Below are 17,500 nucleotides of genomic sequence, written 5' to 3' on the forward strand. Positions count from 1 at the left end.
TCATTATCCGACTTGCTGGAGACCTCCCTGATTGGCTGGCTTGCCTGCCTGACCTGCAGCTGCGTCTCCATGTCCGAGGTTCTGGCATGGGAATGTTCCCTGCATTGTTCTCCCTGCTGTGTGAACGGTTAGTAGGTGCTTTTGACTCTGGGGTAAGTCAAGATTCTTTGTAACCAAAGTGTGTGTGTTTCTCGGTGGTTGAGGGGAGGGGGCACCTGAGTGGATTTTCCTTGCATTTCAGTAAGAGTCACTGAGCTATGCCCAGGGATGGTGGTGGGCAGGGCTGCCTTCTGCATCACTGAGTTTTGGGAGAAGTTACGAAATACAGCCTATTCCATGGTTGCTTTGCTGATGTCCTGCTAAGTTATGAAAGGAGATAGCCAGTCATTAAAAAGTGAATAGTTCACACTCATCTTCACTCATTAAATGAGTAAAAGGAAGATTTGGGTGCCACTCACCTGGCATGTGTTTCTGGACCCCACCTAGGGTTAGGGAGAGGAGACCGCAGAGGTCTTCGGAGGCGGGAAGTAGGTGGAGGTCCAGACAAGGCAACTGTGCTCCATAGTGAGGGCTGAGAGAAGTGATGAGGTGGCCTTGCTCCAGAGGGGAGTCTTTTACAGACAGTGCAGGGTCATGACCCAGTGTCCATCTACAATGGTATTTTCCTGCTCCCCAGTGCAGAAGCCCTCTAGTGGGTATCAGTGGGACAGCACTTCTGCGACATCAGCTCCAGTCCTGTCCTTTGAACCTCCGCATCCACCATGGACCTTATCCCACCTAGCATGACAGAAATGAGGTGGGGCAGCCAGCAGGTTTCCTCATGGGTCCCAACCCAGCCATCTGAACAGAGGAGATGCTTCTGTGTTCAGAAGCCAGGGGTTTGACAGCAAGCAGAGGTGTGTCCTGTCTTTGCAAGGAACTGGACAGGGCCTCTCTGTGGGGGGTAGCTGGTGTCCTTCCAGATTCTACCCTCTTGGAAAGCTGTGCTGGGAGGAGCAAACCTTCCCTCCAGGGGCTGTGAGGGAGGCGGGGCCTTTTCCATCTACCTCTGCTGTCATTCCTCTGGCCTGCTTGCTGCCATCTGTACAAAGCTATGGCATTCTTTGCTCACACTGGGGTTTTGATAATTCTCTACCTTTTTTTTTTTTTTGTAATTGCAGAATCATAAAATATTTTAATTTCAAGGTTAGCAATTTTCTCTTGCATACTTAATTTATAATTAGCTGGTTTATAAACCTGTTCTGCGCATATAATTTTACTGTTGCCAAATGTTCTTCATGAATAATTAAGGGCAAATCCCTATTTATCAAATTATTAATATACCTAATAGCCTTGTTTTCATAAACAATGCATCGGAGTTGGATTTAAAGAAAACCTTTTCAGAGGGATCTTATGTTGGGTTCCCACCGTGGCAGGCGGGCCTGTGCTGGGGACTCACACAGAGGAGCACTTGTGCTGTGCTGATGTCACAGCCTGGCCTTTTTCCCCCCCTGACAAAGGCACAGGTATCAGTAGCTGGACAAACACAATGGCTATTCAGCAGTGGGCCTGGGCCTCGGTGGCCACAAACAATGTTGTTGTTTGTTCTAGCAACTTAGCAGGAGTACCTCTGGAGGGAACCTAACAGTCGGAACCATTCTCCCAGGTCTCTGTAACTACCCCTATCCGTTCTTACTTCTGCACCCACTTTCAAAATGTTGGCAGCAACTCTTGCCTGTGGCTTGGCTACATAGATACACAAGATACACATGGTCTTGAATCCTTAGCCAGTGCGGACCCTGATCATAGGACGTTCAGGCCCTGAACCTTACCTAGGAGGATTCTAGAACACACGGTTCTGGTGGAGAGGAAGGGCGAGAACCATGCTGAAAGCGTAGGGGACTCGCACTTAGCTCTTGGAGATGCTCACTGGGCTATAACACTGGCCTTTCCCCCTGCCCCTGAGCTCAGATCAGTTTTGTAGACCGGGAGATCCCAGCCTACACCTGCCTACTGTTTTAGTAGTTGGAAAGAATGAAGTGCACTGGGTGGCTGGTTCAGAAATCCCTTTAAGCCAAACTTATGAAATGGACCACGAGAGTGTCTGCCTTATGCGTTTGGGCCAGCGCCTCCCTGCTGTGTGTGTGTGTGTGTGTGTGTGTGTGTGTGTGTGTGTGTGTGTGTGTGTGTGTCTTGGGGACTGAGTGCCTATCTGGAGCATGGAGTGGGCATGCCGGCAGGCTAGCCGGTTTCGTGTTTGCTTATTACGATTCTCCAGGTTTCTAGTCAACACTCTGAAAGGAGATAAGGCCTGGGCTTCTCGCTCCTTAGGGCTGGCGTGTGTGAGCCCACTCGCCATGTGTGACTCCGTGTGTATGATTCATTCCAGAGCAGTTTTAGTCCTCATAAAATATTCATTTTGGTTGTGCAGGGCCCTGTAATTGCCATCTCTCACCCTGAATTATTTATACCTTGCACAGACTGACAAAGCTTTGCCATGCGGCCCTGGATGAATCAGAAACACGGGTCTTTGCTGCCAACTGCATTATAGTTTCACAAAATATGGCCCCAACGTCATTCTGGGCTGCCTCATCTCTAAATCCAGCTTTTCTTGATTTGACATTTTCTTTACTCCTCCATTGTCTTAGTCAGGCAGAAAGGCCTCCTCTTAACTCTAAGCAGCAACCTTCTTGCTTGCATTATAGCCGCTGTGCTCCACAGAACTAATGTGTCTTTATTGCCCTTACTTTTTTATGCTCAGTAACAAGACAGCGCCCAGGCTCACTTTAGAGCCATATATTATACATTAGCGATAAAATGATGCAAATAGTCCTGAAGACTCTTCAAACAGATAGTGGAGATCAGCCCGGATCAAGCTGCTTGTCAAAAAAACAGAAAATAAAAGGTGACGTGTGAACTTGGGCCCAGTGCTCTGCTTCCCAGCTGTAGGCTGAGGCAAGCACAGGATGGAGGGTCCCAGATGGAGCTGGTGACTTTTATGAGCTTTTTTGTCGGCACCCCAAATGCATCTATTCACTGGCCACCCTCTTCCTCAGTCAGGATTACTCTGTGATCCCCACATTGCAGCTAGCTCTTGCCTGGTGTTTCCTTGTGTGTTTGCAATCTACTCTTGGGATCCTTCCTTGCCAGGGTATATGACTGTGCATCTTGTCTGTCTGTCTGCCTGTCTGCCTGTCTGCGTGTCTGTCTGCTTCTCCTGCAACCCACCCTGCAAGAGGGGAAGTGTTTGAAAGACTATCAGGACCACGCATGAAGATTTAGGGAAGCCATATCAATGGGGATTTGACACTGCTGGATGTAGCTCATCTCATCCACAGCCCCCATGAAACTAGGAAAGGGACCCCATCAGCTTGGGGTATCCTTGGATCTCATTTCTGAGCAGACAATGACAACCTACGAAGATACCAACGAAACATTCCTATATACTGCCCGACTGCTGAAGAGATAATATGTGAGATTCCAGCCTGATATCGTGGGGGGGAGGTGAGCGGGGTTTATCACGATTTTAACACCTTGGTCCTTCCTTAGCCCCAGAATGGAATTAATTTATGGCTCCTGGCTCATCAACAAAGGGAGGTGAAGAGAGCGGGCTCAGTGCTGTTCCGAGTAATGGATGCCCTGTACACACATCTCTCTTGTATATGTTGACACGCAGGAGTAATGAAGTTAAGGCTTTGCGCACATGTGCCCCTCATTAAGCTGCATTACCTGCATTAAAACTAATAATTGCCACTCAGAGCTGTGCTCCCATTAATCATTTATAATGTTTTAATAAGTTTTTAATCAGGACCTAAAAGGCTAGAGAGCCAGCATAGGCAGGTTCGACACTGACATCCTCCGTGCATGCACAGGCTTGATTTAAAATGTGATTTTTTTATTAATAATTCAGCCTACAAAGAGGATAGTTCTTAATTAAGCAAGCTGATGTGGATGGAGGGAAATAAATTTATGTCAAGCAGGAAAAAATGAACAAGATCTTTTCCACTTGAAGGTTGGGGGGAAAAAATAAAAACAAACAAACCCCAACCCAGCCTCGTGCCGGCTTCGGAAATAAGCTTGTAGGGGAGCTGGAACCAGGATGGCTGGCCAGACAAGGGTGGCCTTGATTCGAGATCCCCTCAACATACCCATAGATGGTAGAGAGAGGCCTGAAGCCCCAAGCAGGGCCATCTAATCTCTGTTCAACCTGTGTAAAAGTCTCCCCTGGAGCTGGCAACAAGTCAGGGGGTGTATCTGATGTGAGCCAAGTGATGCTGGCATTTTTCTTAAATAAGGAGCTTCGTGATCAGAGCTGGCAAATAGAGCAGTGTCCAGAGGGAGAGAAGAAGCTGTTTTAATGAGCCCACAGCGCAAGACAAAATACAGACTGATTGACAGGGCTAGTGATCTGCTGGGGAAATAATGTCAATGCGCTTTGCCCATTAGAAATAGAGAAATAGGTAAAGGGGGAACGGGAGATAGGCACTTGAAACAAGAGCCCCCTCTGTAAATATACTGCACTTCACATTTCTTTTGTGTTCTGTAGTTGACTTCTTTTAAACAGATAACCTTATCAAAACTATCACAAAATATCAGGGACTGTTAGAGAAAACACTAACTAGAGTGTTGACAGCCAGCCGAGGAGGGCGCAGACAAAGCCTGGAAGCCTGGGTATGTTTCGCTTTTAGAGTGTTGCCTGGGTTGTACTTATCTGAACACATTAAAACCACCCGGAAAAGTTTAATGCAAGTCTTACAGATTCCTCTGCACCGAGCACGTGGCGCAGATCTGCCGTGGAAGTGGGGTATCGAGCTGGCCGGCAAAGCCATTAAATCCCATCAGATCTCTTTGGCATCATTTTAATGAGAATCATCGCAAAAGTACAAGATCACAGTATCTGTAAGTGCCTCTTGACAGCTGCAGTTGAAATTGTGATGAACAGAAAAACCATTATAGCAGAAATTTAGCGATAAGGCTCTTTGGAGGGATGGCGGAGGGGCCTGCTCTGGCTGTAGAGCGCGAAGGGTTAATTTTCTAAACCTAATAATGTTCGATAGTGAGGTATTTGTCGGGAGATAAAGAAGTGATAGAATCTGGGAAGTGGGTCCCTTGGCGATTGTAGTACAAATATTGTTAATGCGGTGTGGTTACTACAGCGAAGGGAAGTAAAATAGCTCGAGTCCACCAGAGACGGGCTCAGCTACACCAGAGCCAGGATCCCCAGACAAAGGCCAGTAATTGTTGAACTGCAAGTCAAGCCATGGATATTCCCCAATCCTCTTTCATCTGCATTTACAATAGAGGACCATGCTTGCTGGGGGATGGGAGAAAGAATCCTGTGGACACCAGGTCTTCCCTGCCGGGCAGTCAGGCCACCTTGACCTCTTGCATGGAAACTAGGAGAGGGTGTCCTCCAACAAAGCATATATGTCAGTGCTGTAAAACTCAGTGCTGTCACCCTCTGGCCCCTTCCTGATGACGTCACTGAGGCACCACACGTCTATGAGACTCATAACTTGAAATGTACAAGAATTTAATAAGTCTGGTGTTAAGGCAATTTGTCATGGCATATTTGAAGAATAAATCAGACTAATGGAGCAGAATTCTCCTCCCGTATGGCATTAAAGAACATGAGCCCAGTCATCGCTAATGGCAGGAGTGAGAGGGAAAAAAAGAGGCCTGACATTAAGACCCTCGCATTTTGGAAATCCGATACGTATTGACCTGTGTACTATCTCAGTGCACAGATCTGATGTCAGCAGAATGTAGTCGTGTATAGGAACTGCTCATTACAGGTTTTGTGAGGGAGGCACATTGTCTCTGAAGCGCCTGGACCCGATCGGCTAGAATTGCTCAATAGTCAATACTTCAGCGACTGATGGCCCGGCGTGCACACACCACAGCTGTGACCACTGCTTTCAGGGACTTGCCAGCAATTAGCAGGAACCTCAAGGATCAGTAGGCCACTCTTATCAGTCAGGGGAAAGTCTCTTAAAGGCTCTATCTTTTCATTTGACTCTTAACTATTTCATTTCAGTAGCAGGTAAGGGTCTTAGGCACTGACATCTAAGAGGCCTGGGTACCGCCCCGCCCCTCTCATGCTCGGTCTCCTTTGGGGCGGGGACTTGTGAAGTGAAATCGACATAACACAGCATTAGCCATTTGGGAAGTGAACAGCTCAGTAGCACTTGGCACGCTCATGAGGCTGCAGGGCCAGCACCTCTCTCTAGCTTAGAAGAGTTTCTTTACCCCCAAAACCTGACAGTTGCCCCTCATCCTCCCCCCCCCCCCAAGCACCAGGCACCACAATGTCTGTCGCCTTTGAAGCTGAGTTTTCTGGTAGGTTGCCAGGACTACCCTCCCCCCCTTTTTTTCTCACTCAGGCTAGGATGTATTAAAATAGTAGTAACTTGAGTTGTGGGGGCCTATCTGCAACTGCTGGGTGTGTCCCTCCCTCCCTCCCTCCCTCGCGTCAGCACATCCTGACTTATATAAGGATTGCTTCGGGGTTTTGGGTCTGATGGACTGGAGCCTTACCCACCATCACCCAAGTGCATTGCTCATTAAAGGCTCAGACTTACAGCTAAGCGCGAGCCACTCAGCCTCATAAAAAAAGCACCCATGTTTCTCCTTCTGGCTTCCAGTTTCCCAGGCTGCACATGACTGTGGGCTACGAGAAGGTTGTGCTGCCAGCGCGCCAGCGACAGCCTGGAACCAGGTGTGGGAGGGATCCTGGAGAAGCCAGAGCTCTTTTTTTTTTTTTGGCATTTGGTTACACTTAACCTTTGAGAGGCCGGAGCACTTTGGGACTGCTTAGCGTGATCACGTGTCTTTCACGAGGACATTTGGGGGCTTAGTCGATCCTCTGCTGTGTTACTCACTCACATCTTCAAACTCTGGCAAAAACCAAACTCTGGAACAGTCTATTCCTTGACAACCAAAACTAAGTGAAAGTCCCTGAAGAGGACTGCAGAGCTTCAGAGGACCTGCGCCTTGCAAATAAATAGGCCACAGCCAAGTGGGCTTGAGGAGGCTGGCAGTGAGACCTCTTCCAAGTTCCTCTGTCTGCCTCAGTCACCAGGGTACACCCTCAGAGGCCGCCACATTTCTACAGAGCTGATCTATTTTCCTTTGACCAGAGGGAAAGAAATCATTACTGCATGATTAGTGGCTTCGGTTAGGTAAAAACATCAGTGTCAGAGAGGGAGGGAGGTGAGTGGTATTAATGACCTCACCCTTGCCGCCAGGCCGATTTTATCAGTGACTTGGCCACTGGTAGCTCAACTCTTGATGGACGTGGGTGAGTTCGGAGCCGCCTGGAAACGTGAAGGAAGGGTCGGTGTCAGATGAGAGGCATCTCATCAGCTTTTCTCTGACAAACCAAATTCATTCCTTATGTAATTGATAACGGCCTTGGCCAATTATTTCCCACATTACAATACACAGAGGCCCCCTTTACAGGTTTTGCAGGGCTGTAATTAGCTATGCTAATATCCCCTTTATTGGCCCTAATATTGCTCAACACCTTTTGCCATCCTGGAGCCCACTAGAGCCCCATGGCCTGTCAGGACTGCTGATTATTGAGAAGGATAGCTTTAATCAAACATAATTGCAGTTAATTTTTCTCTCCTGCTCTCTGTTGCCAGCGTCTAATGCCACGGACTCCTTGATATTCCATTAAATTACAATTAAACAGCCTCCTTTGTCTCTGATTGTCCTGAACACCACCACAAAGTTCTGTAGCCGTTTAAAGGAGAGCTGTTTGGTCCTAATTGCCTGCTAGCTCACAAAGGGCCAATTTACACAATACCCATGTAGAATTTAAACAGTTCATAATGTAATGGATATTACACAGGAGCCTAACACTACAATTAAAATGATTTTCATCAGATAGAGAAGCTTCGGTTAATCAGCTTCATAAAAGTAAATATAAATGAACTAATTCATAGCTTAAACACACAGAGATGGAGCCGACTTTGAAATTAGTTACTGGGGTGGGGGCTCTGCTCACCCCTTATTCTGGGGTACCCACATTGGGCTCTGGTGGGAATGGTGGGTCCCGTTACCTCTAGCCTCTTCTGAAGCAGCTTCATTCCTCTGCTGCCATGTGCTCACGCTAATATTGGCGTTGTTTGTTGGGTCTCTGATGCAACATCATCAAAACAAAACTCTGAGCACTCTTCATTGCGTACCATGGCCCACACCATTCCCCAGCAGGAGGATAAGTGGTCCCATTAGGAGAGGATTTCCAACTTAGACTATTGGGCTAGTCCTACTGTCCTTCCAGGCAAAGGCTTTTCTGCGCCCTTATGTACCCAGCCCAGGCAGGAGAATACCATCATGGCGTCTGTCCTCATCTGTGCAACACTGAGGACAGTCTATTTCCACAGTGATGGCATCTTGCTTTCTGCCTGAGAGCTTTCTGGAGTTTTTCATGATGTTTCCAAGTGGAATATTCCTAGGGACAGCTTGGCATGGAGCAGTTTGTCTTTCGCCACTGTCTTGCCCTCTGCCTGTAAGAAACAAGTAAATAAAGCCCATATTTCAAGCTTGATTTACTCTGGTACCTACTGTGAAAGATGATGAGTCTTTAGGGAAATAAAGACAGGGTCAGGGAATTAGTGCACATAACGGTCATTTTGACGTTGGGCCAGCAGATGCCAGGGAAACACTGTACACAATTAAGCATAATGTACTAATGACAGGTTAGAATTTTTATCGCCTCTTTGCGATCCAGCAGCAAATCTACATTTAGCAATAATAAAGAGTTTATTGGTGCTAAAGCCAAAGATTTTCTGACATAGGAAGGATTTTTTTCCTTTCATAACAGGAGTATTAAATCCTTTGTGTACCAGACTCTGGAAAGTGAGATATGTAAAGTGGTTGTCAGATATTTCTTAGGAAACAGCCAATTAAAGGGTAATTGAGTAAAGGATGTGGGAATTACCATTGGACTTCATGCGTGGGCATTCAGTTTCTCACCCCTTTCCCAAACATTGCAATAGCACACCTCATGGAGCGCGTCCACTCCCACGCAACAGTGCTCAGTGTCAGCAGGCTCGCCTCGGCTGGGCTGCGTTTCCCCACCTAAGAATCCTTAATTGTATCCTCGAATTAAATGGAAGCAAACTCAGGGTTAAAATAAGCACTTTTTGTGTTCCGTGTTCCCTTCGGCCTGGCAAGGTGCTGCTGGCTTATTCTGTACTTTGTGTCATTGGAGCCTGGGAGCTTGGGAAGGATCCTGTTCTGCGCAGGGGTTGCTCCCAGTAGATCTTTCTCGTGTATCCAGGACTGCTGCCGTTACACACTCTGCACAGAAGCAGAGCCGTGACTGCCACGTGCCGGAGAGACAGAGAGAGAAGAAGAAGCAGGAACATGTGTGTTTGATATACTGTGCCCACCTCTGCTCCCAGCCGCCCCCTGAAGTGCTCAGTGTGTTTGTGGCATCCTGCACCCAGTTTTGCTCTTCTGCTTTGTGAAGTGATGGCAGTTACAGTCCCACAATGCCCAAAGATGCTTAGGATACCTTTAAAACCCACTCAGCTGTCTTGGAGGCAAGAGCACCAAGCTGGCTAAACAGACATCAAGGAATTTAGAGCAACCTCTCCAGGAGTGGGGGGTGGGGGGGAGGAGAAATCTTCCATTTTACAAAACAAGCCCCCAACACCAGCTCCGTGCAGGCACCTTTGCGGATGAGCAGCTTCTCGGCCAGCGCCTGCTCAGAAGATTAGCTGGGTGGTAATGTGGGGCATAATTGCACCGTGTGGCTGTCCCTGAAGTGAAAACCTAATTGCCTGACAGGACGATAACTTTGTGGCGCCCTCACCTTGTTAGGCCTTTTCTGATGCAGTTCAAATGCAGTGTGGCCGCAGGTGCGCCTAATTTACCTCGCTGCAGAACGTGTGGAGTTTAATTGCACAGTGGTTGTTAGGAAAAATTGGTGGGTGGAATATCAAGTGACTTGCTCTAGCTGATGGCAGATGGTGTTAAGAGGCATTGTGAGCTAAGTGTAGAGGTGAGGTGAGTTAATAAAAGATGTAAATTCTGGCCCAAAGTAGCAAGGACTCATGGTATGTAAGAAAATTTAATTGAATGGCCACCGTTCTTAGCCTCATCAAAGGATTCGCTTCTGCCCTCCTTGGGTCTTCCAGGATGTGTTAGGAAGAGAAACGAGTCTTACCCTGTGGAGCCTTTTATTTTCTCATATTGTAATCACCAATGAAGAACCCTGAACATGAAAGACCGAATTCAAGGAAGTTTTATGAAGTACCATAAAACATCAATCACTTCTAAACAAGACAGATGACATTCGGGGAGAAAACAGAGTAGGTGTGTTATGAGGCCTTGCTGCACAGGCTCTTAGCCACAGGGGCGATGTGCTAGTGGGGCGGCTTCCGTCTCCACACTGTGGATGCGGCCTTTGCAAGTAGAGATGGAGACAGCGCAGGGGCAAGATCGCGTTCACCTGTTCATGCACATCTGCTCGTCACCGGGCAGGAATGGGGAGTCTCAGCACACTGTCAGGACTCCTGAGTCTTTCTGCCTCATACAAGGCCAGGTCTGATGGGTTGTGAAACTGGCTTCCATGCCTGGCCTCTTCACTCCCACCAGGCCTGGGGCCTGTTCCTCCTGTGCTCTGTTTGAGCAAAACTTTTTGTGAAAGTACCAAAAAACCCACCGGCTAGTTGCTTCATAACACACAGAGACCATCCACAACAATCATGGCAGCCCCGTACCCCATTCCCTTCTTGAGAGTTAACCTATTCTAACCAGTTTTTAAAATGAAATGTATCGTTTTGACTATTTTCTTGCTCCCACACCCCTACTGTAACTTTAAAACTTTGTCTTTGATAGTGTATTTTCTTTGGCTAGATAAACTCTGGTAACTGGGGTTTCCAGATAAATGTAGCACATTCAATAGAATTTCAACTTTGATATTTTTGCATAGATTCATTTTAGAATACTTTTATGCTAAAACTCAGTTGTTGCTTATCCAAAATTAAAATTTCACTAGGCATTCTGCATCTTCATTGGCTGATGCTGGTGTCCCTCTTTGGGGTGGGTGTTTCTCTAAAGGCTAATAGTTTGGCAAAGATCCTAGCAAGAAGCGGTCCCTCGGAAAGACACGGTTGTTATTATAAATCTTGGGAATCTGTAGTGTCAGACAGCTGTGCAAGTTGCCACTCATAATGGAGACCAGGAGCCTCTGCCTGCCAGTCGCACAGCTGCACTCAGCATCACCCCCTACACGGTAGCCAGCACAGCTGTGTGGTCTCTGCTGTTTATTTCTGTGCAAGTGTCTTCGCTGTTGTTGTTTTTTGTGGGCTAACCCTAACTATCCATGTTTTTGTGTGTTTTTGTAGATTCTTTCTAAAGTTCTTCCTCAAGTGCAATCAGAACTGCTTGAAGAATGCAGGCAACCCACGGGACATGCGGAGGTTCCAGGTATGGACCCTCCCCCTCCCCCTCCCCCACCCCCACCCCCTCCCCCACCCCCACCCCGAAACCCTTCAAGTTGCCAGCCCAGCTTGCCCTATCCTGCCAACATTTCAGAGTTCTCAATTGTTCAGAGAGCTCTTTAGTTTCCCCAAGGCTAGTAACACACTAAACTTGAATAGCTTGATCACAGTAAGCAAATGAGGGGCTGGCGAGATGGCTCTCAGTGGTTAAGAATACTTACTGTTCTTGCAGAGGGCCTGGGTTCAGTTCTCAGCACCCACGTAGAGGCTCACAGCTGTCTAGAACTCCAGCTCGGGGGGGGGGGGGCGTCTAGCACTTCTTCTGTCTTCCAAGGACACCTGCATTCACGTGCTCCATCCACTGTACTCAGGGACTTCCATGTACACATAAAATTAAGCAAACTATTTAAAAACAAACAAAAATATTTCCAGATGACCTAGTGTTTTCAGTACACCAGATCTATGAGTCTGTGCAAGGATGGGGAAGATGGGATGATTGTGTTTTCCACAGCCACCTGACACCAGCTCTGAAAACTTGGACAGGCTGATGGTCCACATATCAGGGATCAAATGGCTCATTGATTGAGTGTCGTTGTGTAAGGAGTTGACAGGTGGGAAGAGGACCATGATGCAACCTCTCTAGTATGTTCGGTGTCGAGAGCCTCCTCATCTGTACCCACTTAGCACAGAACCCCACAAATTCTTCTAGCCTCCTCCATTCAGAGTTCAGCCATTACTAGTCTGTTCTGGATCTAGGCTTGCACATGCCCGTTTGCAATGAGGATTTGGTCTGCAAGGGAGAGAGGTGCTTGTTGGCTTCAAAGACCAACTGTGGTAGCACCCATATTTTTCTTGTCTTTATGGATGACCAGAGGCTTGCTTAGGATCCTGGGCCCTCTATGTGTGAGATAGGCTGCCTTGCTGATTTCCATTGTAAAATTAGAAGAACCAAGTACTGATGGAAATGAATCCTACATTACTGAAGGAGTCTTATTTGGGATGTCAACTTAGTTGGCCGAGTAGCTCACAGTGTTTGTAAGGGTTCTTCAGGCCTTCAGAGAAGTATGTGGTGCCCATCTTCTGCCTTCTTGGCTCTACAGGGAAACAGGTCTCTAGTTCCACCCATACTGGGTTTCATGGCTGGGGATAACGTTTCTTGTAAACTACTGAGCCAGATCCCTCCCCCTCCCCCCCTTTCCCCTCACAAGAGACCACAAGGCATGGGCATGATGAGGTCACATCAGACTGAGTAGCAGGGTTCTGCTTGTCTCACCAGTGATGGAGCATAGCATCCATCCCTGTGCATTCTGACCATAATGACTCTGGTAACATTGATCTCCGCCACCTCTCAGAAGGTTTACCTGGCCTTTTGGCACATCATGGCTTACTTGATGCTCGCAATGATGCCAGAGTCCCTGTATCTTCCTATCAGTTAGCTGCAGGGTTGGCCCATACTTGACAATGCAGTGTGTTTGTTTGTTTTCTCTGTTTCCCTTGGTGACTAGTTTCTGTATAGATGACAGAGCACAGACAGTGTGTTTAAATGTTTTTTTATTCTTGCCTTGTCCTATGTCTTTTTCTTAACATATACTGGTCAGGTATATGTTTCAGTACTGGTCAAGCCACATGTTCCTGGAAGTTTTTTTTAGTGCTCAGGGCAGGGTATACAGGTAGACCCTGGGGAGATCCTTGGCAAACAGGAGCAGCCCCTGGGTCCCCCCAGGCAGAAATTGCTAGGCCATAGGTGATACCATCGTGGTGCCAGGGCACTCAAAGTAATGCCAGATCCTTCAGGACAGAGATGGGCAGCATGGCCGTACTGACCATGTGTTCAGTTCAGACAGTCTGACGTCACTGAGCCCTTGCTGTGCTGGCAGACACAAGAGGCAAAGATTTCAATAAGCGTGGCCCCGTAGCCGATGGAGTGTATAGTATCAGGCTCCTGCACTGCGATTTCATGGGGCTGGAGGTTATAAAAGTCAGTTTTTCACACACATATCCTTATATAAGCTTGTAGCATTGAGTCTCTTTTACGCCTAAAATACTTTTTATTTGTTTACTTGTTTGTGTGTGTTTCTTTGAGGTAGACTCTGGCTGTGTAGCTCAGGCTGGCCCTGAACTTACCATTTTTCCTTCTTTAGCTTCTGAAGTGCTAGGGTTATAGGTGTATACCACTATGTTCAGCAAAACTATCTATTTGTTTTTCATCAGCAAAAAAAAAAAAAAATCAATTTGCTTCATTTGTTTTATTAATAGGCTTTCTTGTAGTGCCATTTCAGGTTTGTAAAAGGTCTTTGCAGTGGTTTTGAGAGCTGCTGACGCCCTGGATCCCTTACCCTGGTTTCCCCTGTCATAAACATATTCGGTGCAATGCATTCTTATATCTGAAGGAGACTTTACTACTCACCAACGCTTACTGTAGCTTTGGTAGCCTTGGCTTGTTACCTTCAGTTTATCTGGCAGTCTTCACTCTGCCCCCCCCCCCCCCAGCCGCCCAGTGCTCTCAGGAGGAGCTGGCCCCACGACCTGGCCAGGCGGGCCTCTCGGAGTGCTCCAGCCAGGCATCCTTTATGCCAAACCCAGGCTCAAGTTCCACACTAAACGTAGACTCAGCCTTCTGCTTCTCCAGGCCCTCTGACCCAGCTGTGTTAGAAACACTGCAGCCAGGCCACCCCTGGGCTGCTGCCTGGGTCTGCTGAAGTGTGCCATTTCTAAGATGCTTCCTGTGACATCACAGGGATAAGGAGGGCTGGCACCAGCCGGATGGTCTCTCTGTGTGGTGGCTTCATTTTTCTCCTCCCATGAGGCAGTCAAGAGGCCTGCTTTGCCCTCTCTCCCTTAGCCATGCTCTCAGGCTCTCGGGGGCCCTTGCCGCCCTTCCTTATGAACTTGAGAAAGGATCATTTCCCTGGATTGAAAAACACTTGCACAATTTAAATTCAGGGTTTTTTTTTCCCAAGGTGTAAAAAATTTCATTCTTAGACATTAAACATAATTGTACAGTTGACCCAGGGGTCATTTGCTGATGAAATTGGAGTAGCAGGGGTAACAGTGAGAATCTTGATTTTATGAAGCTTTTTTTTTTTTTTTGGGAGGGGGACACAAATGAATTCTCCCACTTAGGTCTTCAAGAGAGGCTAGTCTCAAGTGAACTAATTTAAATTAGATAAACTATCTAATCAATATGTGAGCCGATCAATCAAAACAGAGGTTTTCAAATGAGTTGGCTAGAGGGGTGTTTCGGAAGCTAATGGCTAGGAGAATATTTCTCTGAATTGAATCCACTTGTTAGCATAATAAGAGATTAAATCCTAATTAGCGGAGCAGGTTTTCTTTTCTTTTTCTTTTTCTTTTTTGAAAAGAAGCAATCTCCAGTCAAAACAAAACAAAACAACTCACCCCCATTAGCCCAAAAAAAAAAAAAAAAAAAAAAAAAAGCTGTGAATGCACTTCAGCCAGTGGAGAGTTCCCAGAATAAGTGAAGTCTCCGCAGTGCAGCCTCTGAGCTGGCTTTTATCTCACTTGCACGGCACTGCCTGGGCTTTTCTGTGCCAACTGCATTTTCAAATCCACTTCGTCTTCACAGGTCGTTGTATCGACAACAGTCAACGTGGACGGCCACGTGCTGGCCGTGTCTGACAACATGTTTGTGCACAACAATTCCAAACACGGGAGGCGGGCCCGCCGCCTAGACCCGTCAGAAGGTACGGCCCCTTCTTATCTGGAAAATGGTAGGCACATGCTACATGTATTTTTTTTTTTTTTAAATTTGCAATGCTTCTTTTTTTCCTTTGTACCATCCTTTATGTTAATTCACATGGAGTAGTGCTCACCAGGCGACCAGACTGCCTCAGCCCCATGGGGCAGGGCTTAGCTGTCCTCAGGTGGAGATGGGCCAGGCCTGGCCAGTCTCCTCCTCCTCCACTTCCTCCTCCTCCTCTTCTCTCCTTAGTGGTCCTGCTTGATCCTCATGCCCTCTCACCTGCCATGGCCTTCATGTTACTGGTTTGTTTCTCAGCTTTGTTTTGCTCACAGTTTTTACTTGTTTGGTTTCATTTAGCTTGTGACAAGCTCCCATCCAAAATCTCACCCCATCTTCTCTGTGCATGCTTCCAAGGCTGGTTACTTCCTGGTCGAGCTAGCCCAGAGGGGGACTGTGTGGACCATTTCCTGTCCTTGGCGGGAGTCCTGTATATGTGTGTGCTTGTGTGCACACACAAGTGAGAGAGTAGGGGGTGGAGGGAGGGAGCGCACACAGGAACAAACACACACACACACACACACACACACACACACACACACACACAAAGGTAAAGAAAGAAAAGAAAGCATAAAATGTGTCTTTTAGAAAGAATCTTCAAGTGATCGACTCTTTGTTTTCCTTGTTAAGAGAGTTTTAGTGAGACAAGTAGGCAGAGTCAAAAACCACTTGGATATAACCCCCCCCCTTCTTCCTACTTGCTCAGAACTCATCCTGTACAAGAGCCACTTCCTCTATCAAACATCTTAGCAATCGCGAGACTCTGATCAGCAAGAATTACTGAGAAGGCAACACGAGGGTTTTTTATTAAGTGACGTGCAAACAAAACAACAGGATTAAATCCTTCAGAGTTAAGATCCTATAAAACTAAACGGTTATAAGACAAGTCCTCCATCCTGAGGTAACCGAATTCAAGAACTGTACACGAAGACGACAGATGCAGGGACGAAGGGGATGTGTGCGGGTTTTCCGAATGAAAGATGATGCTGACATAAAGAATGGAAGACAATTTATGAATCTGCTGTGGTCCACAAAAATAAACTAATTTGTTTTTCAACATTAATGGCTAAGGTATAGGAACAAAAATATAATAATTAAAGGTCGTCTTGAGCACCAGAGTCATTAGAGTCTGTGACGTATTGTTTATCTCTTTCCTATGCACTGAAGGTAGGTGTGTGTTTTGCTTAGCAACCGTCACTAATGAGGCTCACAATTAAGAAGGTTGAATCCCTGGTCCCTCAGTTCTTTGCTTCCCCAGAGAGCCCCGGCTTGCAATGTGATAGGCTCAAGGAAGCCTCCTCAGCCCTCTGGTGTTAGGTTGTAGTCTAAGTCCAAAAATCAGCCTTCTCTAATGAGCTATTATGATCTGAGCAAAGTACAAGTATTTATTTTTGTAAGTAGCATGAAAAAGCATTTGACTGTAAGCAGAAAATGTAGCATTTAGAAAAATAAAGGCCACAAGTGGATACCTCACAGATAGGACCTGTCTCATCATGAGCTATTTGTGGAAGCCTTGCTGTCCCTGCTTCGTTTATGTCTGCTTCTCAGTATTTTATTAAGATTGAAACTGAGGTCACTTTCTCTCCAGTGATCGCAGGGGCCGACCCATCCCAGAAAGCAGCTAAAGGTGTTAAAATGCAAATAGGTGACTCAGAGGAAAAGTCACCCCTCTTCAGCAGTGGGGCTGTTTTGTCTTGTTTTATTTTATTTCAATCAATGGCCAGTACTCAAGTGTCCTAGGAACACCACTAGTTTTCCACTCTTGATTTTGTCACTTCCTGAGAGAGCGGACACTTAGGACGTTCATTTTCAAATCTGGTCATTTGGTTCTAAGAGCCCACTGACCACTTGGGCCCAGTTTAGCCTATGTCCCAGGGGCGGGGTGCTGGCTTTGAGTCACTCCTATGTTCTTCAAGGAGAAAGTGCCCCGCAAACCACAGACCTCTGCTCCTGTGCAGCCGCTCCCCGCTAACGCCTCATTATCCAATCATCTAATATTCACCAGCACTGTGTACACACTTGCTGATGGTTTCCCAGTTAACTAATTCCCCCTGCTGCTGCGTGGATGCCTGCCACGGCGTCCTCTGAGCTCACAAAAAGCAAGGCCGATTATTTACAGTATTGAACCCAAGTGAGGGAAAACAGCCATTCCACCTTCCAGCACCACACTGTAGAACTCTGGCTTTCATTTTCTCTCCCTGTCACTTGTGCCCTCATAAACGACTCCAAACCCTGTTTAAACCTTCCCAGAGCCCTGCCCAGCACCGGGCCTGCAGCACAGAGGCGATTTGCATGCCAAGTG

General features: G+C 47.0%; 1 protein-coding gene across 16 annotated transcripts in view; it reads left to right on the forward strand.

Annotated features, from left to right (window-relative positions):
• EBF3 (EBF transcription factor 3) overlaps positions 1 to 17,500 on the forward strand; it is a 121,558-nt gene that overhangs the window by 69,410 nt on the left and 34,648 nt on the right. For 10 of the 16 annotated variants that reach the window (XM_084771885.1, XM_084771892.1, XM_084771878.1 and 7 more), the window contains 2 exons: positions 11,343 to 11,424; positions 15,025 to 15,169. In XM_084771885.1, the coding sequence (XP_084628011.1) occupies positions 11,343 to 11,424; positions 15,025 to 15,169 (227 nt within the window). The remainder of the gene's footprint in view (positions 1 to 11,342; positions 11,425 to 15,024; positions 15,170 to 17,500) is intronic. The other 6 variants (XM_084771880.1, XM_084771887.1, XM_084771883.1 and 3 more) reach the window with 1 other exon arrangement.

This window comes from Acomys minous, assembly GCF_964271855.1.
Source record: "Acomys minous genome assembly, chromosome: 2".
Classification (NCBI taxonomy): Eukaryota; Metazoa; Chordata; class Mammalia; order Rodentia; family Muridae; genus Acomys; species Acomys minous.